At 42.9% G+C, this 27255-nt stretch overlaps 2 protein-coding genes across 2 annotated transcripts in view; both read right to left on the bottom strand.

Moving 5' to 3' along the window:
* Phlpp (PH domain leucine-rich repeat protein phosphatase) overlaps nt 1-14381 on the bottom strand; it is a 63589-nt gene extending 49208 nt beyond the window's left edge. Inside the window, exon 1 of the mRNA XM_090383384.1 lies at nt 14281-14381. Within this exon, the coding sequence (XP_090239510.1) occupies nt 14281-14352 (72 nt within the window). The 5' untranslated portion in view covers nt 14353-14381. The remainder of the gene's footprint in view (nt 1-14280) is intronic.
* LOC150078618 (uncharacterized) lies at nt 14354-17502 on the bottom strand. The gene is made up of 3 exons (XM_090384078.1): nt 17135-17502; nt 14439-14554; nt 14354-14376 (listed from the first exon to the last, which is right to left on the bottom strand). Exons 1-3 carry the CDS (start codon nt 17500-17502, stop codon nt 14354-14356), a joined length of 507 nt encoding a protein of 168 aa, XP_090240204.1.
* Between the last annotated feature and the right edge of the window lie 9753 nt (nt 17503-27255).

Consider the following 27255-nt stretch of genomic DNA (forward strand, 5'->3'; position numbering starts at 1 on the left):
ATAGCCATATAATACCACAGAAGAAAAGTATAAAGTTTCATACCGTAATTTCTGTCAATATAGTAAGAGCACACTCCCACGTTCTTCCTTAATCGTATAAAATTTAAAAGTAATAAACGTGCATAACCCATTATTTTGACATAAATAATTTATAGCTTTGAAAATACCTTTCCATGACGAGGGAATTTTCTGATTCATTTCTCGTTCAGGTTATTAATTCAGGTATAACATTAATAGAAGGAAAGAGTTTCACTATCCTACCAACAGCCCCCCAGCCTGTTTTTCCAGTAGTCAGTCCTTTTCCACATCCTGAGCCCCGTCCACTTCCAAAAACAAGGACTTACCCACAACAAAGGCCAACATTATGAATCTCTCAACATCACTCAGTATTTCTATGCAGAAAAGCAAACTCGTTGCTGACAAAATTTCATCCTCTTGCTAATCGTAAGCCTCTTTCGCATATCCTTGCCCCAATTCTTGATTAGTGTTTTAAATGGTTAGTGACGAATAAACAGTTTGTTACCATCAGTGGTGAAACCCCCCTGTCATATAAAGGAGGTCGGACCAACACCAAACTTGCAGCGTGTTTCGTTGGTCCCGTGGGAGTTTTTAGAAGTAATTTCTGTACGATTCCATGATCTCCCCACTCCAGAGAAATAGTGTGATCATTTTGACGAATTGATAACCAAACACTCCCGAAATGTAAAGAACTGCGTTTCTCGCTAATTTTAAGTACTGTATGGAGATATTTGCAGCACTCACTCGCAGTTTTTGTAAAATTTTTAGCTTTGTTTTTCATAAAAATATGAATTAAAAAAAGTAAACGTTGCTTTCAGAAAAAGAAGATCAAGTAAAGTTACGAGATATTCTTTAAAAGAAAATAACGGATTTGGAGGGAATTAGCGTTACTGGAACAGTAAGTTTTTGCGCTCATTTTTTATTTTTATACACATTTTAACTCTGTTAATTACGAACAGTTGTTTGTTTGGTTTTTTTTAAATATAGTTATAGTTTTACTTACTTATGATTCATCTAACACTTTCCAAGAAGATTAAATATATATTATGCCGTTTTTTCGCTAAACTAAGAAGCCGAAGTTGCCCTATAATCAAAATTGGAATAAACTTTTGACTTTTAAGGAATTAAATTTCGATTTTTAAAATCTCTCAGTTAACTAATCAACTAATAACTATCAATTATGATCATCCGATTACGATCATCACTAATTTAACTTGCATCCCTCAAGACTGAGGAGAGATACAGTTAACTACGTAAATTGTATCTTTGTTTTTCTAACAAATCAAGTACTTTCTGTACACAGCAGTTTCTCTTGTTTTCTGTATTACTCCTTCGCTATATTGTAAAGATGTCCTTTGACTATGCCTGAAATTACGAGTTTTCTTCGTTAGCGTACCTGCTCAACGCTGCACGTTTTGGAAAGTGTCTTTTCTTTATTTTTAAGTCCGCAGGAACATTTCTTATCCAACAGTATGTGACACACACGGAGAACAGATTAAGAAATAGGAGGAAGAACGTTATTCCAAAAAGTAGCGGACCTAACATATCTCTAAGATAAAGCATTAAGCAGTCCCGCTATTTAATCATAAAAACACTTTATAACGAAAAATGAGTGATGATAATAACATCAATAGGCAGGGAAGTAATCAATGTTTCTTTTTATTTATCTATTTTGTGCTTTTAAAAAGCAGGTGGAGTAAGATTTTGGGAATATTTCATCAGGACATTAGACGTTTGGCCCTCGTGGGTAGCACAGTTGGTAGCAGAATCCTCATACCAGGTGGAAAACAACTGAGTTCGAGTCCCGTCGATGATGTGAGAAATTCTTACCGGTCTTTTTCACAACGTGACTGAGTTAGCTGGTATCAAGAGAGGGTGGCATGATTTTCTTTTTCTCCTGGAAAATCGGGATTTTCGTCCAGCAAACAGAAAATCAACCACAGAACACACACAACGTACAGCAATATACGCGGAGCAACATGGCCTTATCCGCTGATCCTCCTAAAACCCGAAACAACAAGAACATTAAGCGTGTTTCAGAACTGCACATTCTACACTGTTCCTGTTCAAATTAAAACATTTTTATAGCACGAAATTTCGCTAGAACTTCATTAAAAACGCTGCCTTTCACGAATCTACAATACAGTACAGCATTCTTTTATCGGAAGAATTACATATCCATCCTCCATATATGTATATATATATTTTTTTTTTCATCATATTTTATTCCCCATATTATTATTCAGATTTTAATTTTTTTCGAGAATACATACGTGGGAATTGGCTAATTGTAATAAAAGATTTGGCAACGCTACCCTTCACTTAAGGTCACTTAAACATATTTATTTAACATATTTCCTCCACCAGAGTACGCGGTTTTACTGACATTAAATCGCGAACTCCGGTGTCCACAATCGCAACTGGCTTGGTGGAGTAAGACGTTTTGTTGAAGGATGAACAACATACAAGATTAGAACTTGTATGTTAGCATTAGTAGAGGCATTTGATGCAACAAAGCAAGCTAAAAAAAAAAAAAAAAAAAAAAAACACTCCCATTTCACCCCTCTGTTCGTTCGAAATACCTGTCCAGCTGAGTCTTAAACTTATTTAGGCTATCAACTTCCACAACAAAGGATGGAAGTCTGTTCCACCAACCAACTACAGGCTGGCTAAAGGCAAATTTCCGCACATCTATCCGACATCCGTCCTTCCTCAATTTGAATTTATGCCCTCTTAGGTGATTATTCTGAGCAAGTGGGAGAATCCCATCAGCATTGAGCATGCTCAAACCATTCAAGGCTTTATACACCTCTGTCAGATCACCTCGCCGGTGCCTAGTCTCCAGACACTGTAATTTGCAAAACTTAAGCCTTTCTTCGTAAGAGAACCCCTTTGTCCCATTCACCAATCTAGTTGCCCTTCTCTGTACTCGTTCCAGCAGCTCTACATCCTTCCTGAAATGAGGCCTCCAGGCCTGTATACAGTACTCTAGGTGTGGCCTGACCATTGCCTTATACAAGGGAATAATCACCTCCTTATCCCTGCTAGAAAATTTCCTGTATATCATTGACAAGACACCATGAGCTACTGTTGCAGACCGTCTACACTGCTCAGAAAACTTCATATCTGCCTGCATAATTACCCCCAGGTCCTTTTCGTTCTCTACCATTGTCAGTGTAGTACCAGAGAGTTGATATGTTGCTCTGGGGTTGCTGTTTCCCATATGTAGTACTTTTCATTTGTCAAATTTCTTCATTTGCCACCTCTCAACCCATCTGCTCAACCTTTCCATATCCTGTTGCAGCAGCAAAGCGTCCCTAACAACCCTGCCAAACCTTTGTATCGTCTGCAAACTTGGACATTAAGCCCGATATACCATCATCAATATCATTTATAAATACAGAAAACAACAATGGACCCAACACTGAGCCCTGAGGGACTCCACTAATAACATTAGTCCACAATGAGCAGTGTCCATTGATTACCAGTGTCTTCTCCCACTCAACCATCCCTTTATCCATAGCAGCATTTTGCCCTTAACACCATACTGGTCCAATTTGTGCAGCAGGCTTCCATGTGCAACAGTATCAAAAGCCTTTCTAAGATCCAAATACAGTATATAATATCAAAATTATTCTTTGCATCCAGTTCTTTTGTGACTAAATCATAGTATCCAATCAAATTGGTCAGGCAAGAATTCCTCTTAACAAAACCATGCTGTGTCTGAGCTATAACTGATATCTTGTCTAGATGATCCTGCAGTGCTTCTTTAACTAGTGCCTCCATTAATTTTCCGGGAACAGAAGTTAAACTGACAGGTCTATAATTACTTGTGTCGCCCTCTGATCCTCCTTTGTGAATTGGGGTCACATTTGCACATCTCCAGTCTATGGGTACCTCTCCTGAGTCCAAAGAAGCTCTCATAATTATGGCTAAGGGTTTGCTTACTTCCTTTGCCGCCTCCTTTAATATAACTGGATAGATCCCATCCACCCCAGGTGCCTTTCTTGTACCACAGAGTTTCATCTTCAACAGTTTCTCCTCCACTTTACTCTCAGTTATTACAAGATTCTCTAGCTTACTGCCAGAGTTGAATACACCTCTGGCATTCCCCTTGCTGAATAACTCCTCATGTGTGAATGTCGATGCAAAATATTCATTTAGTTTTTTAGCTACCTGAGCAGGATCATCAACAGTTGAATCATCGATATCAAGTGGATCAATCTGTTTCATCCCCTTCCTTCTAGAGTTTACATAAGTAAAGAACTCTTTGCTGTTTTTCTTTGCATCCCTTGCAAAAGATTGCTCGTAATTTGCCTTCGCCTGCCTAAACTCCTTTGTAACTTGGTTACAGATCAACTTGTATCTATCATAGGCTTCTGCGTCACGTGTTAATTTATATGTATCCCATGCATTTTTGTTCTGTGCCATATGTCTCATTAGTTTTGAATTTGCTGTTGGTAACATCATCAGTTGGTCCCACTGTATAGAATTTAAATACTGTCTCAGACCATCGTAGTCGTCCTTACGAAAGTAAGAACCCTTCCCTTTACCCCTGATGGTAGTTACCTCTTTGAGTAAATCCCACTTGAGCCCACTGTGATCACCTTCTTTTTGTTGCTGTCGCAATTGCAACTGTACACGTTGACCCGCTACGTTAGCAATTTTTCTAGTTTAGGAATAAAATGATTGGTGTGTGGAGTGAACTTTCACCTTTCTGGATGCCGTGTGTCTTGCTCAGTGTACTTTCCGTTGCTGCTCGTCTTTTATTTTATCTCGTTACAGTTTTAAATGAATGAAAGTAAAAGTAGATCGTTTCAACCACTACCCTAAAATCGTCAAATTTCTTGTCTTTGTCAAGGTAGGCTTTTTCGTAGTTCAACCGCTTGTTAAAATCTACGCCGATATAATTCTATCGTTAAAAAGGAAATAAAAAAAAAAAATTAGAATTCAACGACAAATTTTAGGAATCGCCACGTATAGCTAAAATTGGCTTATTAAAATGATTGTAAACCACTAAGCGTAAGATGCTGCTAATCGAAATATGTACTATTATTTACTCAATTTATTGCTTACGCTTCACCCCTACACAGCCTTCAGCTAGGGGCATGCACCGAGGCGATCGGTGAGGAGCTGACAGAAGTTGCCTAGGTTTCCTGCCATGAGCAACCGATTTCAAGAGGTGCAACCAAGGTTTGCATACATTGTAGATTGCGAGATGGTGAAAATTGGCCATTAAGATGGTTTAACCATCTTAAAATCCAGTACTCAATGACCAATGAATTTTTGATATATAGTTTGCGCTGTCATATATACATTAAAAAACGTTTTCTTCCCAGTGATATTTATGCGAGCCAATGGGAGAAGAGCGCAAGGAAATTACGTCACTACAAATGCCATTAATTATTGACAACTGCTTCCATAACGTTCACCTACCTGGTGCACGTGATTCACTTTCTAACGTTTGATGTTCCATCGTAATATTTTCTGTATATTAATGAAATTGTATATTTGTAAATATTGTAGTTTATTATTTTGTAAATATTTTAGTTCCGCTCTTTGGGATGCAGCAATATTCTTCATGCATTGTGGAACCCAAAGCAAAAGGCCTTTTCCTAAGTGACCTATATAAACGCGGGTGAACGCCTTAATTATATAGTGATGATGTTGTGTGAATTCCAGGACTATACACCGGCAGGTAGTTCGATGAAAGCGAGGAAAACTGCGATAATTGAAAGGTGAAGGCACCTCCCTTTTCTGATTGTTTTGTGTTGCCAAGGAGGGGGGCTTAGCTTAGATACGGTGTTTACCCCCATCCCACTGTTTTAAAATGGGAAAACGAGTTCCCGATTTAAAAACAACGGCAAATGTGGGGAAAAACACCCTAGGCATAACCTAGGGGGAGAGTGGGCAGGAAAGCAGTGACATCTGCCAATCACTGCTTTGTTCTTGTCCGTTTATCCAAATATGGGAGTCACAACTTGCCAATCACTGCTTTCCCACTGTTTTGCTCGCTGCCATGTTGGAGGGTGTACACCGTTCTGGAGATTTACCGCGATGTTTATTCTATCTTGAGAATGCCGCGCACTACAAATGCGCAGGTAAATAATTACTTAGGTCATTTCCCGATTACATATGGACCAGTGCGCTTCGACAGGTGTCTTTCGCGTAGAAAAGATTTTACTTATTCTGTATACCCCAACATTTAACGTAGAAAAGCGTGCTCGGGGGTGGGCGAAGCCCCTTAGTAATATGTTAATAAACGTTCCAGTTATTGCACTTTTAAAAGAAACTAGAGTACGATTCAAATTATTTCAGTTATTAAGATTTATTAAGAACTGAAATATTGAAACTAGAATTGTGCGAGGTTCGCTGCCAATGGCAAAACTCAAGGGTCGGAGACGACGGTTGTTAAAGAGGAGAGAATTCAGTTAAAATCTCGCCGGGCATTGGGGTAATTTTTCTCCTTTTCTCCTTCAAGATAACCGTGTACAATCGTGTTTTTCCTCCGCGTTGGCTGTAAACGGAGCAATTTTCCCGTGCTGTTTCTTGTGGCCCTCACTTCCGCAATTCCGACGTGCGGCAACAATGCCCTATTATGTTGCGGAGGTTGAAGGGTTAAGGAATTACGAAGCGAAACTGTCCCCCTTATTCGATGACGATTTTTATTGAGTCTCGTTGAAAAAACCGTAGGTGGAATCATTTCGAAAGACTGCGCAGGCGGTAATAATTAGGGGGGTTTGCGCGTTTAATGACGTTAACTTTCCGACCGCATTATGTCGCTCACTGAAACGCGACTCGCTTTAATTATGAGAAAACGGGGCTAAAATCCAGTTTAATCAATTTGTTCCCACCCACGACCGTCACAACGGTCGTGGGTGGGTCATTCCGAAATAAATGGGATTCGCGTTAATCAGAGAAAGAAGAAGAAAAGCAATTTGGGTTCTTTCCATTAGAATTAACGAAGAAACCTTTGACGGTGGCTACTTTCGAAACACGAATAGTAGAAGCAAACACGTAAAATAAAAGTTGGGGAATATTACGTTATTTTACTTCGTACGCGAGAGGACCAAAGTTCGGGCAACAACTTGCGGATGTGGTGGTAGAGGGCGCATCAAACCACATTGCGCCAGATTCGTTTCCCCCGATGTGCGCATTTATTATCGCTTAATTTATAATTTTCTTTTACCAATCAATATTACCGAAAATAATGTACTTGCGAAGCTGCGCTTCGATATTTACGCGATTCCTGTCCGTTGTTTCATTAAGTTTTCGAAAGTTTTTTCCGAGAAGATTTTCTTTTTAAAAATGCCTTTCACTCAAAACTATCAAATCTAGATGCGAAGAAATAGCGCGGTAGTGAAGCGCTTCAAACAATTTTAAAGGCACTGAGGCGCGCAACATCCCCTTTACACTTCCACACTTCTCGACGAAATTCACAGAACACGTACAAAACGCGGTGCAGCTCGCGATGATGTACCAACTCGCAATAACTCGTGCAGCTTGCAATGAGGGGGGACAAAATTTGGTACGGCGGTGTAGCGTAGAATAAAGATGAAATAAGGAGATAACGAGAAACTTTGGACAGGTATAACGGGTTGTATAAGAATTACTAAAAAGGGTAACATCACAAGTCGATACAAGATGCTAGAAAATATGGTCACATGACCTCGGTACAGCGTACGATCCCCTAAATTGGCCAAACAGGCCTGACAGCGGTGAACATGCTCAATATGATGGTGTCTATTAGATTCTGTGGCAACAAATTCCATTCTTCCACCAGCGCAAACCTTGGCTCACCAAATGACCAATAAGTTTGCTGTGCGCGTGCAATAGAATATCCCACACGTGTCCGATGGGATTTAAGTCTGCCGATTGTGTTGGCCACGGTAGTCGTTGAATATCTTCCATATCAAGATATTCCTTCCTCACTTCAGCTCTGTGCAGTAGCGTTATCGTGCATGAAAATAAAATTTGGGTCAACAGAACCCCTAAAAAGTCTCATATAGGGCTCGAGGATCTGTTCTCGGTACCTCTAGCAAAAACGAGAACATCCCTTCCGCCGCGTGTCCATTTCTCCGAAGTTGGGCGGATGGTACCGCATTCCTCGTTGTCTGCAGGTGAAATAACATCCAGAATCTACTTGTAGGCTAAAATGGGACATTTGTCGGGGCTCCAATTCATATTCATGGCACCAGTTTCGACGAGCTTCTGCGGTTTTTTGGAGTTAATGGGATACAAACTACTGGCTTACTTGCGTAGAGTCCACTCGATTGAGCCTTCTTAACACAGTGCGGTTAGAAATGTTTTCACCTGTTGCTATAGCAATATCAAGAGACAGTTAATGACAGGACATCGTAAGGTTCCATCTTGCTGTTGGAGCCAAATAGCGGTCTGTTCCGGGTGACCTTGGCCAGCTCTCCTTGTCGTGTCTCCCAAAGCCGCTTCCATCTGTCCGAGACGACACTGCGTGACACATAAAACCGGCGTGCCACCTCCGCCTGCGATTGCCCGGCTTAAATTCAGTCTGCCATCTGAAAGAATCATCTAAGCATCGACGACCCGCCATCGTGAGTATTGGAGATGTTTCCATCCCACTGAGTGAGCCAAAATAACGGGAATGAGGCGATGTAGTCGCGAGCCGTGTTTTTACAGGCACCAATTATTTTCGTGAAGTGTGGCTCTGTAAGGTGGACGATCGATTTCTACCGTATACTCGTAAATTGCGTGCCAGGATGCCCATTAAATCAACTTTTTGCCTTCGGTGACATTGTCCACAATAAAAGATTGACGAAAAGCAATTGGTTCCGTTACTTTCGTTGGGCAGTGTAGCTGCGGACAATTTGGTTTACAATTGAACGATGAATTTTTGAGAGCAGAGATCGACGTAGAAGAATCAAATTGCGAAAAGGTTCAGTAAAAGCCGCGAGTACTTTTGCGTTGAATATTTTTTAGGGAATTGCATTCGCCAAGGATAAGCGTGAGGGTTCGTCGGTAGAGAAAATTCGTTTGAGAGTTGCTCAATGAAAACTAGAACAGGTTTTTACGAAATACGCGATCCTCGAAAATCTTCGCTTTTCAGAAGTGGCATCTTGAGAAGTTTCGTGAACGAGTTCATTTGAAAGGGAACAGTATGCTTAACTTGGGGCACACTAACGCATCTCAATATTGTTTCGTACGTAATAAAAAAAAATTGCGCGCGTAACGGATATCCCGAAGGCCTGTAACTTTTACCACAGAATCTTCTACCGGAATCTCTGTTCCTACTTCAAGCTTCAATCTCTGGAAACTCGGCGAACTGTTCTTGATTTAAAACTGTTGTACCACATCTTCGCTGGTTCAACCTACCTGCCGGATCTTCTATGCCATATTGACCTACACGCTCCAGCAGTGGCTACTAGACAGAAGACTGCATTCCACATTGGCAACTGTGGATTAGAGATATCCAGGAACTCCTTCTTCAAAAGAACATTGGCACTCATGAACAAGTTTGACTTGGATATGGCTGTGAACAAGAAACAATTTCACAGAACTGTTTGGAGTAGGTTGACCGATTGACGGATGAGTTCTGGGCTAAAGATGTCCTCATTAATTCGTGTGTGTGTGATGATGATGTCTCCTGCAACAACTGCGTTCTGCGAGTTTACATAGCGCTGGACTTGACGTCATGAATATCTTTTTATTTTTGTGAATTGAACTTTTCCCGTTTCCATTGTACAAAGTATATTAGTGTACCATTTATTTTTATGTTTGTACAACCTTTACTCTGTTATACACTTTAACTGGGCGAATGCCTGTTGTGTATATCATATGTTAAAAATAAAAATAAAATAAAAATAAAACTTGTAAACCAAACTTTGTACACTTCTGTGAATTTAAAAAAAAATCAAATTGGCTTTTAACGATCGCGCTAGTAATTAAATGTCGTCACGTTATAATCGAAAGAGGGTACCACCTTTGAGGAGTGAAAGAGTTTTTTTTTTTGAATTTGCTGTGAAAATTTTTGCAATCTTAGTTAAATGATTATTACAAATGAATCGATTGCATTTTGCAAACACTCCACATCAATAAATGGAATGGTTGAAATTTACTTTATTTTATTATCATTTATTAAATCTGTTTATTGCTCTGTCGAAGAGCCACCCCCTGGACAACAGGAAGCTAGGGGGGTGATATTTACATACAGAGGTTAAGACAGGGACATGTGTCCGGGAGTTACATGGAGCACATGTATGCTTGACCTGAAAGGTACAGAACGTACTGTTTATTATTTTATATAATTGAAAGAATTCTCAAAGGTGCTATAAATTACAAAAGCATGAGAGAAATGCAGAAAATATAGAGAGGTGAGGCAGTCCTTCACCGGTTGTTGCACGTGGTATCTCTTCAATCTTGACTGTAATAGTGCTCACAGCCATGGACCTTTGCGACAAGGAGTGAAGAGCTGGCCTAGTTCCACCGACCAGTTCCCAGTGATCGGACCATTTATTTCTGCGCCTAACTGATTCCCGATTTTAAACCGGCGCAAAAGGGAGAAAAACCCCGAAACTATTTCCCCCCACCCTTTGGTGCTGGTTTAAAATTGGGAAATATTTTGCCCCCTCTGCAGTAGTTTTAAATCGAGAATAGATCGTCCAATAATAAGAAATCCAACAGTAACATATACCATCGATATACATTCAAACATTAAAATCATGTACAAAAGAAGCATTAAGTTCAGTTACCGATAAAACAAATAATCAATAAATTAAAGAAAATAAAAAACTGCATTAATTAAAGAAAAAAAAAGGAATAAAAAACTGCATTAATTAAATGAGAGCTAATGAATTTGCGACACAAGAGAACGGGCAAAGGTGGATGGAGTTCATCAGTGATTGGGAGTTGTCAAAGAAGTCAATGAGAGAGTCATTCGTTCATTTTCCGATTGTGTTCAGTGGACTGAACTTCATAAAGCGCGTGGTGGCAGAGTCGAAGCGAAAGATTCCCGGTTTGTCTAATGAAGGCGGAAATCTGTAAGGAGTCAACTTAAATCCGCCGTAGCCGACTGGTCAGGCGCCAGGGCGCATAGGTACACGGATCTCGAGTGACTGCTAAATACGGCGCCGTTTCGTTATATTCCGTACTTGTGAACTCCTCTGACCGTGTGGTTGTCCCGCTGTATAAACAGAAAATTTATTTATTTAATAATCGTTTCATCTGTCAAACTTGCAGTGTTCACAAATAAACTGGGGAAAAAATTGTAAATATTTCTGTGTCAGTCTTGAAACGGACAAAACAAATGGAGGCGAAATTCATTGAACCAATTTTCTTGGAAATTTCAGCCCCGGGTGTTTGACCGTTGGAAAAAATTGGTTGCACAATAGATAACCTGAAGTTTTCCTTTAGCCAGGGGGTGGCTCATTGCTGGAACAAACTTCCATCTGTTGTTAGAATGGACGTGTTGTTTTAGGTTGAATAAACTCCAGGAAGAACGAGGCCACCTGCTGGAGGGAATGGACAGGTGAAATGGCAGTTTTTTTTTTTTTTTTTCCTGCCGAAGCTCGTTTTCTTGCATCACGTGCCTTTTCTAACGCTAAGTTAAAGTCGCGCAAATGACGTGCCAAAACGGAGGCGAAATCTTAGGCGTAACAGATAAATTGGAGATCATTGGACGAACGTGAACTGTATTTGCGGCTTCACGCGCGCGAGTCTCTCCCTCGGGGCAGCTCCCCGAAATATAAAAGGAAAACTATTGCCGTATTCTGGCGAGTGACGACAGCCGCAAAAAGAAATAAGCGGCGAATGAGGAAGCCTTTTTGCTTCTCAATTAACTGGCGTAGTAGGTCTCGATGGCGACCGATAAGTCGGCTGTCACCAGGAATAGAATGGCGAAACAAAGAAGGAGAGGCCGAAAATAGAAATCGATAAGCGTTTCTTGGTCCAGTTGCCAAGCGCGAGATTCCGCGATAATTAGCTCTTAATTACTTGGACGATTGTCGCGGATGCAGTCGGCGCAAAATGCAATCCCATTTCGCGCTAATTGCCGGACGCAATGGCGCGTGAAGGTGACGGTACGAAGGGAAAAACGACGTACAAATGGGGCAGTGGAGCGACAGATGAACGACGCGTATCTGCCCCGACACCTGGACTCGTTGCATCCGCGACAAACGTGGATGCCGCAAAAACGCCCCAAAGTCAGTTTAACTGCCCCGAAAATCCCCCGATTGACTGGCATCGTTGGAAGGGATTTCATGATGAAGTCGGCGAACACCGAAAAGAGACGAGTCGAAAAGATGTCGTGAAAGCAAACAGAACGCCCGTTCCACCAGGCGAGACTAATTACCCAGTCTTCTCCGCAGTTCACTTCATTTCAAACAAAACAAACAATGCCACCTGGTGGTACGCTTCGCAGGATGGCTACCCGCGTGGCGAGTCCCTCTCTTCTGGGAAACAGGAAACATTGCCCACCGCTCGGTAAACAGAATTCAGAATCGCAGAAAGAAAGAAAGAAAGAAAGAACATTTTGAGTGAAGCCGAAAAGTTTTCGCTGTTTCTCGATTTATTCGCATACAGAGAGGACCTTTCGAATCTACATTTGGAGGATATTCTGCGACAGTTGCGTGCGAAGGGGGATGTCAAGTTTCACCTGGAATTTTCGTTGCCTCTCAGAAATAACGGCTAGCATCTCGCGCTCTTTTTGCTTAGTTGTTTCGTCTTTCTCGTCTCACTATCCGCATTCGCGCTCCTTCCCTTGGTCGTACCACAAGGAGGTACTGTAAAGTCAGTAGGGTCACGTGTTCGAATTTTTTGGCTATTCCCCGAGGACTTTGAATATGGTCCTCGTGTAATGTGACGTCATACGCCCTCCTCTGCCACATGGCAACTTCTTCAATCAGAGCCAGTGATTGAGATGCCACCGAGGTGCCACAACTGAATAACTGGGATGTGCTGCAACGCCAAAAGAACAGTTGTTATGAGCGCAAATGTAATTAAAGGTCAGCCTGAGATAGAGATTGCTCTTTTTCAGGCTGACCAGGGTAGCAAATAGCAGTCAATCGTTTCATATTAACAGTTGCCAATTGTCCGCAGTTTATGAGTTTATTCTGGACAACTGCCGCATTTCTCCTCGTCAAATCTGAGAAGTGAACGCGGTGTCAGTGGGGGAGGCAATCATTTTTCACCACCTTTTGCTTCCCATAAGGGTTGCGCTTCTTCACAACAGCGGTGTCCACATTGCCAATAAGAGTATCGCGAACGCTGAACCCTACGCTGCAAGGATATAGCGTTCCCACATCAATTGACCAGCGGGCACGTGTAGAAACAAAACGCATCCGGAAGACCACCCGATTATGAAAAGGGAAGATCGCACGCTGTGATCGAAATTTCGAGACGAATTTTATAATAAAGATGGACGCAATTGCACTTTTTACTTTCCGAAGTTAATTCATTCCTGGTTGAAATATATTGTGAAGTTAATTATTAACTTCACAATATATTCTGGCCAAGTTTAGCTCTCCAAATTGTAACAGAAATGGTGGAGAACCACCCGAGAGGTGGCCAACTTTTAAATTTTTGCCGCTTTTAATTTGCTTAAAGCTCGCCAATATTTTATTATTTAAATGGATTATACGTTTTAGTAAAAAAGTTAATTATTTTTATACCTTTTTTATTTTAAAAAAAAAATAAATTAAAAGAAACCAAAAAGTTGTAGACAAAATATAAACGCGAAACTATCAGTCTCTCCCATTTTCCAGTTGAACAAAAAACCGCCCGAAATTTCAAACGTACGCACGCGCACGGATTTCCACTTCTTACGTTTATAAATATTTTTAAAAGAAAACGTTCAAGTTACTTCCGTTTTCACACTTATTTGAAATTCAGTGCGCAGTGAAACACGGGAAATTGGAGTGTTGCGTAATTTGTACATATGAGAAAAAAGAAGAAGAATGGGAGAGTGAAAGTAATATTTAGCTATTATAAACAGTTAAAGCGGGACCGTTATTTTGGAGAGACATCTGTCAGGTGACTCGCCACTGTTTCAAGCTTAAAACAAACTGTTCGTAGTGTGGAAGAGACTGAAGCTTTAGGTTGCGGCCCACGGCCTCTTATCATAACACGTGATATTTAGGGATTTTTTTTAACGAGGGATATTTAGGGATTTCGCAACTTTTTTAAAGAGGAATAACTGTCCTCGGTGAGCGCGTGAATCTTAGAAACGACACTCGGGAGTCATTTCTCAAATAACAATCGAAGACGTCTCAGAAAAAGAGAGGGTGGTCTCACCTGTAACTTAGGGAACTGGATGGTGCCGAGGAAGTTGTTTTCGCTGAGATTTAACTCTTGCAGTTGCGCCATCTTAGTCCACACATCCGGGTCGAACTGCCTCAGTTGGTTCCCCGACAAATCCAACGTGCGCAGCGACGTGAATTTCCCGACCTCGCGGGGCACTCGAGTGAGCTCGTTGTAGCTGAGGGTCAGATGAACCAGTTTGGTGAGCGCCGCCATTTGACCAGGAACGCAGGTGAGCAGGTTGAAGTCGGCGCGAAGACACTGTAAACTGAACAAAGCGTGGACATCAGGAAGCGAATTCGAGACTACGTTAGTATAAAAATTATTATTTATAGTTAATATTGAAATTTGAAATGTTTTTTATTAAAAGTTAAATTTCTCGTAATACTACAAAGATACGATTAGGTCGAGTTTAACAGATTTCAAACAAAATAATTAATAAATTGAACAGCATATTACAAACAGTTAAGGTTTAAAAGATCCTTAAGAAACCATTCACCGCTAAAACCATCGTATGCAAGAAAGAACAAATTATGGATTGTTCAGTCCTCCTCCACAATAGATGCGACTGTCTCGGTATCAATAGCTTTCCACCCTCATCCAAAAAGTAACTGTTTTCTAACTACTCCAACAGGACATCAATTCATAGAACAAAGTTGGAGATTGCCGTTTAAATAAAGAAGTGTTGGCGTATTTACAAGAAAATATAATCGTCAATCGAGGAATAATTCGATTTAACCCCGTGGAAAATCAACTAACGACGTGTTCTTTATTGTGGGAACCAAATTTATCTTTCGTTCCTTTATTCTAGGGGGGGGGGATGAGATTTTCATCCGGCATTTCGACATTTCTTCACCCGTTGAAAGCGTTGTCTGTCGAGTCATTTAACGAGACCACTGGACCGCGGCAACAAAGGTTCAAAATGTCTTTGTCCTGGTGAGCCTCTCGCGCTCCTGCCTGCGGGTTGCCACGGTAAGCGGCGGGCTGCGGATAACATCGCCACTTTATTTAAAGGTACGGCTGACCTCTTAGCGTTTTATTTTCTCTCGTGTTCACGGTCTCGGAAAATCTTTGCCGCGCACACGCTTTCGTCGATGTTTCGCAAAAGGTTTTCCGATTCTGTCTCGAGGTCGTGGTCTGTGACCCACTCCTTTTCTCTTCTGCAGCGACGACCTTCTTCCATTCACTGCGTCCGCTATTTTCGGTCGAAGTGCTGCCATTTTCAAAGATAATTCGTATGCGCCGGGGATATTACGGAGAACAGTCGATTGAAATCTTAAGGACGCGAAGGTGTCGAGAAGAATTATGCCGCCTCAAAATCTTAGCAACAAACACGAACCGCGAATAAAAATGTTTACAGAAAACAATATTCGTTGTTTTTCAAGAAACAAAAACAGTTTGTGGACCTGTAAAGAAAGGGGGTGGAATCGTGAAAAGCCACAAGGACGCCGTTTGGGGAACTCTTTGAGGCGGAGAGAAATAGGAACGCTGGAAGCGAGACAAGGTCAACCCAAGGGCCGAGTCATTCGCGGTGTGACTCGAATGCATCTCGCGGCGTCGTAAAAGAACCAAAACGCAACTTTCTCACGAAGGTCAATCCGAAGTCAACCGTCACGCAAGATGGCCGTTAACTGTTGCGAATGCGAGACGTTATAGAAATCGCACAGCGGGGAAAATTGCTTTACAGTTCCACGAATCCGCAGGAAGGCTTATATTCGTTCGTGCCGTTTTTAAAAGGGTTTATGCACGACGAGCCTCTTCACCACTGTATACAAAAAAAAAAAAAAAAAAACGCTCTGATTTGGTGTTGACATCATAGCTACTGGTCCCGGGAGAAATGGACCACGGTATTAATGTACTCCAGTACACGCTTCAATCGTATTCTTAAACGCACTTCCTTCTGGATAGGAGGAGGAGACGAATTTCATCCTGCTTTCATCGCAGAAAGTGTTGAGGCGATAGTTCATGGTGTGGTCTGTAATCGCTTTTGATGGCTGTACAGGTGTGCCCCAGGAGGAACTCTCGCAGCTGTAAAGTATCAAAAAAGGAGATCCATATTTTCGCAGGAGCAGCTGCTCCCGACGTTCTTTTATTAAACAATGTTCATCCTCAAACAGCTCTTCCACCCTCTGCAGAGAGAGTATTGCCAGTATGGATTGGCCAGTAAATTCATCACATTAATTCAGAAGTGCGATTCGGGACTCTTTGTCTTCTACCCCTTATCTGTATTATTAACTTTCCTCTAATGCTAGAACCCCATCCCTTCCCCAGACTAATCGAACGCAGATTTCTTGACATTTTCTCTTACGTGAACTAGAACTGAGGTTATAGGGTAGACAAGAGTGAGGTTGGAATCGTCCTTTCTCCAGACAGCAGCAATATCCCAGAAGAGGGGTATTTGAGCTACTAGCAATTGGCTCATTGCCAATTGATACTGGTTCCAAGTAATGTGCACACACACACACGCACACACACACCACTTCCCCTCACGCAGAGTGCCCACTGATGTGTCATCCACTAGTCACGTTCTGCAACCAACAGTCTTCGACGGTTTGTTGAAGTTCGTTCCAGTATACGATCTAGTGGCCCATAATCGAGTGCTTTGACGCTGGTGCGATAAAACTCATTCTTTCTCAGTTTCCTCTTTGGGGTCTTCTTGCGCTCCACCAACTGCACCGTACTACGAATCGCAGTTGGAACACTTAAAGCTAAAATCGCACCTTGTCAGTTTTCGTTCTTTCCATACAGCGTTCAAGTTTATTTTCTCGACTCGATGAAGTCTCGCTTGCACGTTCATAGAACCCCGATGATAAAAACACATTCGCGAATAGAACGAAAACGGACTCACCTTACAAGCTGACTGATGTCGGGAGGCAAAGTACGGAGAGCATTCCTTGACACGTCCAGGTGAGTGAGATTGGTAAGGCGACACACGGAAGTCGGGATTTCTTTAAGTCCATTGTCGGCCACATTTAGCCTGGCGAGATTGCGGAAAATCGTTAGGTCATGCAGCGAACGGCCGGAACCTTGCACTTCGCCCAGCAGATTGCGCTGCAGGTCGAGCGACTTGAAGTCCGGCTTGGAGAACAGCGATTCGGGAAGGCGGTGAAGCCCGTGACGGGACAAGTCGATCTCTTCCACGCCGGGCGAAATTGAGGGGATGGCGTGAAAGGGAATTGTCATAGATGTTGTGACCAAGGAGAGAGCGGGGGTCATCACTGACGGTAAACACACGGCCAGCACATAAAGAACGCGCAGGTGAGAACGAAGAAAGTTCCGACGTTGTTGCCACTCCGGAATCCAAAACGTGTGTGGGTCGGCCGCTGTAAGAAGGTCACTGTTTCTCGCTGCCGTGATCCGTGTTGCACGCAATCGCTGCGTCACGTGATGTCTCCCATTCGGCTTTCCGAGAGGGTGGCGATCGCAGGTACCGTCCAATGGCCTATTGTCCCACCGCGTCAGCACGGGCCTTTTGTGTAGCACGCGATCTTGCCACGAGGGGCTCTCCTTCGTCGGATAGATGGCGCTGTCATCGAGAGGGACGTGACTCAGAGGTCATGGCTGACTGGCGACCGCGTAAAACGCCGGAAACTGCATCACTGCGGGAGACGAGCCCGCTCAGAGCACCGCTCATCAGGTAACCAAACATTTTCCGCCCCCTCGCGCTTCACAATATCTCGCTACTGCGGCGCACCACCGGAGTGACTGTGGTGCTCGAAGTTGCGGTGCATCGGCGCGAAAACATCTCGGAAAAAAATTCGAAATTAGAAAAGAAAGGAGGGCCGCACTAATTATTTCCGCTTTCAGTTGGCGGTGGTCATCGCCAACTGATCATTTATTAAAGAATTAACCGAGACTTCAATCAGTTGGCACTTTTCATCTTTCTTTACAAAATCTATGTGAGGCCAGCCCTAGAATTTGCCTCACAGGCCTGGTCCTCACATGTTGCTTACCAAAATTGAGAAATTGAAAATATTCAAAAAAGTACGTTTGCTTTAAAAGTGGCCTTGAACACAATGAGAAAGCCTACCAAGAGTGGTGTTTGGACTCTTTGGACTCGAAACGCTGGAAAAAAGAAGAGATAAAGCCGACTTACTCCTTCTTAACCAGCTGTTAAATGGTACCCTGAATGACGGATGAGTCCTAATTTTATTTATTTTATCTTTCAATTGAGTAGTCTTCTTATGTACATTTACTTTCTCTTTACTTTGGAAATGTATACTCCAAGCTTCTGCTTTGAAGCTGTGGAATAATGCTTTGTAGCTGCATCCTCAGGCACGTTTCATTGCTGTTTGGTAGCTGTTAACAACAATAATAATAATAATGCCACTACTTTAATCCTCCCCCGCATAGAAGCGGTGTGGAACGATCCAGCAGTGAGCGCATCCACTCGATTGCTCGCCGGTCTTTCATCACCCGCTACAGACAACTCTGGGTAGGTTGGTGTAACACCAAAACAACTAAGGCTATGAGGCACCGGTGCGTTGTGGCCGTATTTATATTCCGTGTATACATTAGTATCGTGACCGTCCCCCTCACACCGGGTGGGAGAGGCCCGGATTCGAATCCCATCGATGACGCGAGGAACTTTAGTGGGTTTTTCACTCCGTGGCTGAGTTAGTCGGACTCGGGCTTAGATAGGATTTTTTCGTCCAGGCAAATCGACTAGAGAACACGCGCAATTTATAGACATAATATATGAATCGGTATATGTAAGACATTACGGGTAGCCGGCCGTAATTTTTACAGTATATAAAAATTTTGGATTTGTACTATTCCACACTTTGTTCTTTGGATGAAAAACTTCGGTGTTCCGCGGAAAACCGAACGTGCAGCTCGCATACCCTGCGGAGTAATTCAGCCACGGTATGAAAAAAGCCGGTCGAAATTCTTTTCGCCTGACGGGATTCGAACCCTGGTCCCTTTCACGCATCGTGGAAACCGGCAGAGTTCATAACTGTCCATCGCCCGTTCGAATATTCCGAAGTCTGTGGTTAACGTCTGGCAGTTCCCTCGAAGCGTTCTTACAAAGAAGGGCCGTTCAAATTGAGAAATCTCACAAGTTCTTCAGAAGGCGTTGCTGGAAGTTTGGTGGAAGTGTACACTCTCGAAGATAACTGTCTTATAAATAAATAAATCTTTATTTGTCCTACCAAAATTAAGATATAGGTGTACACCGGTAAGTGACAAATTCCCTTCACGGCAGAAAATGCCAGGGGTATAAAATAAAAGAATGGCTAAAATAATCAAGAAAGGTTAAATATACACGAACAGATGAAATATAAACTGCATTACTCATCACTGCATTTCTGTCTAGCGTCCTGGCATTGTAATACAAGTTCATCTTAACATCACATCCACTGATCAACTTGTGCGACATATTCAATTGCGTACACACAGTTGTTGACAGAAATTCACACAACTACCAGGCAACAGTAGCCTCAGCGAGCCACACTGCGGTTTGTTTCCTATATTTCGGGTCTTCTATGAGCCTTAGTAGGTCAATTCCTATACGTTTAAGGAACTGAATTGATTCTAACGCACTGGCGGGTATAAACCCATCTTCAGTCTTCATTCTCAAGGATTTTGTACCTCTTAATGCAGATGGCGGGATGTGCCACTCACAAAGCTGCCAGAAGCATGGTGATGATATCGTGCCAGTCATCATTTTGATTGTAGTTATTAAACGTTTCCAGGCAATGATGTCTGATAAACGCTGCAGTTTAAGCTGTTCAGAGAGCTGCGTGGTCCTTAACTGTTGTGGGAGGTGGTGCTTATGGTTTGCCCACTTCAGCAGCCAGAATTCACTTGTATATATTCTCCTAATGTGGGTAGGGGTGGCTGACGCCCACAATTTAGCGCCATACAAAATAGCTGAATACACTATGGTTCTTAAATATCGTGCGGTTGTTGCAGTCTGTTTCACGTGCAAGAGGTGCTGTTTTGTTGCCCAACAAAACAGCACCAGTAGTTCATTTTCTTTACAATCGGGTCAATATGAGACTTGAACGTAAATTTCGTATCAAATGTTACTCCGAGATCTCTATGCGTCTCAACAACTGGGATAGGTTTGCCATTAAGTTTCGGAGGAACAGCTGATGTGGTCCATCCACGCTTCTTTGTCAAGCCCCTGATTTGTATCACTTTTATGTGTGCAACGAGGTAGCTTTCCTCTGTCAAGTGTGTCTTTCATGTAGCGGCTGATTGCTCAAGATTTTTCCCTATTAAATATTGCTGTGGCCCTCGAGTAGTTAATTCTATTTTGTGTGTCATTAGACAGTTTCCATTTTCTGTTCAGAGTTTGCTTTAGTTTAAACAATGCAGTTAGGCTGGAGTTCCACCAGGTTTTAGATTTTGATGACATCCTTACTACTTTGGAAGCCGCAAATTCTGTAATAGAGTTAATCCAACTGGTTAAGAGAGTTGTTGCAAATAAGGCGTCACATTTGAGTAGACATTCCCACGGGATACAGCTGGCAGGAAATAAGCATTTATTTGGGTCCAGAAAGGCTGGCGAAGTGACAAGCTGGCTCTTAATTTTTTTCCTTGGCATTGAAGTCCACATACGGTATCATTATGAGCATTACAATTGGGCTATGATCGGATGGAAAGAACATTTCAGGGTGTACATCAATTATACATTTACCAGAAGACAGAATTAGGTCAAGTCTATTCACCACTTGTAGGTTGGCCATTGATAAGAGAGATGGAGCATGGCTGTAGTTTATTTAACATGGTGTCCAGCCGGTTATTGAGTTGGGTGGAAGGTTGAAATCTCCACATACTATATGGGTGGCTGACACATGTAATTTGTTGAGAAGCCAGGCTGGAGCCAGGTCTCGGTGAGACAGATAACATCAGCAGACCGTGACAAGAGCATTTGTTCCAATGCATCCAAGTTGTTTCGTAAGCACCTAACATTCTGATAAAAAATCTTCCCTATGGATAATGGTTTTATCTGTATCCTAGTTGGTCTTTTACGGGGTATAGTCTTACTTTGTATCATGTGTCGGGTAGTGAATAGGCCTCCGTAGCCGAGTGGTCAGGAGCGGGAGTGCAGTAGCACACGCTCTTTGAGTAGACCTGGGTTCAAGCCCCTGACTGCTGAATACGGTCGATCTGCCAACCCGCACTGGACCAGCGTGCCAGATTATGGTCCATTTCTCTCAGCATGAATTGTTGAGGAGGCTTCCATTCTGCAGTGGGTTTATAATGGCTGCACTTTACCTTTTAGTGACTATTGTAGAAATTCGATTGACATCAGACTGGCGATCTGGTAGAGGTTCATTATCCTGTGTAACTGACGTGGTGCGTATATTCTTCAGTGGCCTGGTTTCCTTCTTTTGGCGTCGTACTTGTGAGTTTGTGGTTGGCTTACTGGGATATACATAGCGAGGTAGTTTTAATCTCGGCTGGCTGTTGTGATAATAAGAAGGTCTGATGAGAGCTCCCACTGGCCAGAAGGAAGTGGCGGCAACATTATTAATATCTTTTTCATCACACTCAATTTTGAAGGACGCATATGTGGCTGCCCTCTTGAGTAGGACGACTCTTACAGTTATATTCATGAGTCGTAGACATTTAGACACAATTTGGTCTGGAGTAGTTTGGGGGGCGACTCGGGAAACAAAAATGGCTTTAGATTGTTGGATGAATCTTGTGATCATGGGTTTTATTCGAGAGGAGAATGATGCACCTGACAAGCTACCGCAGTTGTTATTGTGTACCAGCGGCCAAGATGGAGTTGTTTCGGCTGTACCCGCTACGACTAGGTGAATAGGAGGAGACGGGAGGTCTTTGAACAACTTTTCTTTTGAAGAAAATTTCATTTCTGTTCCCATATGATTTGTTATTCAGTCTATTCGGCACAAGGCTACTGAGACAGTGTGCAGCATTCTGGATTGGCGGGCAATCCGGCAGACTGCTGCATGAAGTATTAGCTTCTTGATACGGCCACTCAGTAACGTCTTCATTGAGGCAATTTGCCACTGGATTATTTGTTGTGGATCTGTCGATGCATTTTCCTATATGAGTTAATGTGGCACCCACAGTAAAAGTCGAAGTAGTTTGGACATTTTTCTGGGCCTACAGAGGTCAGGGTGATTCTGGTTGCACAAGGTGCCTCGGCAACTGCAGGGGAAACATGTGAATCACGTATTCGCGGGATGGCAGCTTAGTAGAGTAGCATTTCTGCTGAAGAACTTGCTTTAGATAGGGAGTTGCTTTTTCCCGAAATTCCACACATTCATTTGTTTTCTCTTCTTCACACATATGAGGTGGGGTCACAGTGGAATCAGGCTTACTCCCCACAGTGGGCTCTTCGGAAGAAGTATTGGGAGAAAGATAGGGAGAAGGGTGGTGCAATATTGGTTCAATAAATGAACGTTGACTCGTTGGTATTCCGATTTGACTAACATACTGTTTCAAGTCATGCAGATGTGTTTCTACGTCATCATATTTGTCTAATATTACTTTGTTTTGAGAACTTAGATGTTCATTTTCTATAGTTAGGTTTGCAAGGTTAGTTTGCAGTGGCAACGACAGCTCCTTAATTACTCGTTCTGACCGGATAAGGTGCTCTGAGAGTTGTGCGAAGTGATCAAGACATAGGCAATTATGCATTGTGATAGGGTATTCTTCACTGGAAGGAGCACTCTGCAGTCGAAAATTGATCTTTGGTGATCCGATTTGTCCCTTGTCGTTTTCAAGGCTGTGCTGGCTCTCTTCTAGTGACAGTTCATTAGCCGCATCAGTATTGGAGAGATGCTGAAGATTAGCTAACCTCTGTAGGACGATATTGTGGTTTGACCGAGATGAGTCAAAGAGATCCGTTCTCATATGCCTGACAGCTTTATTTTGTTCACGCATAGAGTAAACTTCATCCCATAGATCTTCTAATTGTGCTCCTAGACGTTTAATCGGAATGGTTAAGTGAGTAATACTTTCAGAGTAGGAGCATGTTTCCTCTGGCGGGAGTCCTAGGGAGTTAGAAAGGGCTTAATATGAAGTGTCACGTTCTTTAGGACTTTTATCTAGTGTATGGTAAAAGCCATCACGAGTTGTAAGTTGGCGGTTTAGATCTTCGACGTAGGACTTCACTCGTTATATTTCGGCTGACATCCGTTCATTCATAACTCCAAAAACACGTAGCTCATCAGTAAGTGACCCACACTTACAATCTGGCAATGTGTCTGGCAAAGGCGCAGAAGCCTGCAGTAAATACTGATGCATTAGTTGAGTGCAAAGATTAGTTAAGACGTTTGTAATAATATTTACGGGATCACTATGGTTATGCGGGATATTCCCGTCGTCCTTAATTCATTCTGAGTAAGATCGGGGCTTTTATCTGCGATGGACAGGCCAGGGTGACGGATTTCTGCCAGGGCGACTAAAGAGCGGCAGTTCTGTGGGCTTTCTAATACGGCGTCACTTGTTAGGAGCGCTACACCCCCTCTGGATTGGCTGGTTGCCTTACTAAAAGGCGCACACTGCTGTGGACGAGATGGCGATCTCCCCAAACACCCTTACACGTATGGCTAATCGGCAGTATGGACGTGTAATTTGGTGCTCCGTTTCTATGAGTTTTTAAAAGTAGTATAATTCCCCTATACTGGATTTATTTTGTGATATCCAAGATCCCTAGGTGACGGTGAGTCCGCAGATATTATTTTGTGCCGAACTTCTAAGGTGTTTTGGAGATATAGCAGTTTTTAATTTTTGTCTTGTGCTGTCAACTCCAACGGAGGATAGCAAGCCAGCGCCATATAGGTTCGGCCGTCCGTTCTTTTGCATTGCAATTTATAACCTGATGATATATAAGTTTTGACTAGCTTTAGGTAGTTTGAATTGTGCCTAGTAAATCTTTAGGATTTCCGATTTTGCCTCATATGTTTTTTTAGAATGATGTTTCTAAAATTTTTTGAGTATTGTGGGGAAATGTTTTTGTCTTCAATAATTATGTTACCTGGAGGTGGCCATTGCTTCTTCCACATTTGTTGAGAACAAAGGCCGTTGTCTGGAACTGCTGATCACGTGATCACAAGACCTGGTCTGGATTGGCTGGCTTAGCCTATCCGAAGCTAGACACTTATTCCACGCTTGGGCTTATAATTGTTTGTAATTAATAAATTAACTTCGTTAGGAGATTCATTGGTGACGTCATAGTTAATGATTATTAATAGAGATCATTGATAAAAGATTTAGCTTTGAACATTTTATAATGACTTTGATTAATATGGAAATTAAGGGTAAGTACTACATGGCCGCTAAAGAATATGCTTCATCCGGGTTCTTTATACAAATCAAGTAATTTGGCAGCATCCCCCAGTGACAATAGTTTGAACTTAGGTTTTCAAGAAAAGTCACGTGCCTTCAACGGAAATCAGGAGAACCCAATAATTATCAGACAGCTCACTGTAAGTTCAAAGTTTCAACCCAACTGGGAAAAACGCTTAGTAATGAGCTCCCAGGATGATTCAAGCTCTAATTTGGAAGAGCCCTATGACCCTGAGTACCTCCCCTCACCTAAGTCAGGAGGTAAACCAAGGAGGAGGAAGAAGATGAAGACCAAGAGAAGGTCCCGGGCCCAACCCCTCTCTTCCTCCAACAACCTGTCTCCAGAAGATAAAAACAGCAGGATCCTTACTGCTGATCCACCCCAGACTCCCACAGCTGAGCTAAACTTTAGCATTTCAACCCCTGTTGCTGCCTCCATCTTGGAATCTCTTGCCTCAGCAGCCCCTGTTCCCCATCTTCAAGCCCTCTATCAAGCTTCCCCACCCAATCATCTAATCAAGCAGCCCTCAGACCCCAATCAGAGCACTCAAACTCTGACAGCTCCAACTGCCACTATGGCCACAAATTCATCACTAGCTGAAACAGGGAGGGCCTCCCAAGTTGAGTCACCACATCCGATCCTGGCCTCACCAGCTGCTCACATTCTCGCTCCATCTTCTGCTCCAGAAACTTCTGCCACAGCACCTGGAGCTCCTCTTCTTCCCTCTGCCCTGGATCAACTGATTGCTTCAGGCCTTCCAGCTTCTAGTAGACTTGCTATTCCTGATACTGCTTCAGTCCCTGGGCTGAACTCCAATGATGCAGCCTCACTCCACCAGGTCATCTCCATGCTGCATAGGGGCCTGGCAAACTTTCTGAACCAAGAAACAAACAGATTCACCAGATCTGCTGCTAACTCCATTCAGGAGATGTGGGACAACTTAGAGTCAATAGCCACATCTCTGCTTATTGAAAATGCTAAGCTCAAGGCTGCTAATGAGGAACTTTCCTCCCATACGGCTATCCTGGAGCAGGTTCTTGGCACCATTTCCAAGCTACCCTTGCCCTCAAGTGAGGGCCGAGAGCCTGTGAAGATGATAAAAGAGAAACAAAGTGGACCTCCATCAAAATCCTTTGCTTCTGTCGTGGGGTCAGCACACCAATCCCCCATCAGTCAGCAGCCACAAGCAGTCCTCCAGCGGACACAAGCCACTAAAAAGGATCAGCACATCCTCCTGCTGCGTGCATCTGAAGGCTCCCAACTTAAGACAAGCGAGGAGGTTAAAGATTTGGTCCAAACCACCCTAAAGAAAGACTTTAAAACACTAAAAGTTAAATCGCTACGTGTTATTCGCAATCGAGGGGTCCTCCTTGAAGCCACCAACAAGGAAGATCTGACCTCAATCTCCATGGCACCTGCTCTGCAGGCAGCTGGCCTGTCCAGCAACCCGCCTAAACGCACCGATCCATCAGTCCTTGTTTATGACGTGCCCAATACCATCACTGATACAGAACTACTGGAGGACTTGTTTAACAAAAACCTTGACAAGTTTGACATCTCTTTTGAAGAGATTAAACAAGAGATGGTGTACAGGTTCTCTATGAAGGCTCGCTCATCTGCAGCATCACATCGCGTCATTACAGTGTCCCCCAGACTCTTCAAGTACATCATGTCCCATGATAGAATCTTCCTGGGCTGTAGTGCTCACCGATTCAGACCCTTCACAGTACTAACAAAGTGTTTCTTGTGTCTTGGCTTTGGGCATTCAGCACAGCATTGCACACACTCCTCTCCTACATGTGGACACTGTGCCCGCAGTGGACATGTGCTTGCTGAATGCCCACATAGGGATGAAAGTCCTTGCTGTGCTAATTGCAAAAGGAGAAAGAAAGAGCACGGCCACTCGGTCAGAGATGCAGCCTGCCCAGAATATCAAAGAGCCCTCGACCTGGCAAGACTAAGGACCGCTGATGGATGAACCTGTTCTAACCCTCCTACAGAAACAGTCAGCCGATGATAGACCACCACAACCACTCCGAATATATTCAGCCTCAGTAAACTCTAGGAACAAGAATCCCTTTACAAAACTTAGAATAATGCAAATAAATGGTCACCGGTCTCGGGCAGTTGCTGACGAAATTAGAAGAGCAGCAGAAGAACACGCAATAGATATAATCTCCATCCAAGAGCCCTATGCCTCCAGAACTCCGATGTCCAACAGTGATAAGATTGTGGGATACTCCATACATGCAAAAGTCATCCACTCTGCTACAAAGGACCCAAAATCCTGTATTGTAGTGCTTAATAGAAATCTTGATGTACTGGTGATCCATGGATTATGCACAAAATTTGCAACCTGTATTCAGATAACATTCTACTCACACTCATTCTATCTAATATCTCTATACTGCCCACCATCTATGGATATTGAAGAGTCACTCCACTATATTGAGCACGCATTGGACCTTCTTGGCTCTAAAGCTATCGTCATCACCTCAGATGTTAATGCAAAATCCCCACTTTGGCACTCCCCGGCTTCAGACCCTCGAGGACTTCTCCTGGAAGACTTGATCCTGTCTAGGAATCTTACTGTCCACAATCAGCCCAGCCAGCTAACAACCTTCTGCAGTCCATCAGGTCAGTCCAACATTGACATTACAGTCTCGACCAAGGATCTCAGGACAGCAGTCAGC

The sequence above is a fragment of the Mastigoproctus giganteus genome, chromosome 10, assembly GCF_048544385.1.
Source record: "Mastigoproctus giganteus isolate SK-2022 chromosome 10, ASM4854438v1, whole genome shotgun sequence".
NCBI lineage: Eukaryota > Metazoa > Arthropoda > Arachnida > Uropygi > Thelyphonidae > Mastigoproctus > Mastigoproctus giganteus.

What these genes read in the sequence shown, in the direction of transcription:
- LOC150078618 (XM_090384078.1), bottom strand. Translation starts at nt 17,502, where the DNA reads ATGACCCCCGCTCTCTCCTTGGTCACAACATCTATGACAATTCCCTTT. An exon ending in GACATCAGTCAGCTTGTAAG is followed by an intron (nt 14,555 to 17,134) that starts GTGAGTCCGTTT and finishes CGCTTTGTTCAG; the next exon opens with TTTACAGTGTCTTCGCGCCG. An exon ending in CGAGCTCACTCGAGTGCCCC is followed by an intron (nt 14,377 to 14,438) that starts GCGAGGTCGGGA and finishes CAACTGAGGCAG; the next exon opens with TTCGACCCGGATGTGTGGAC.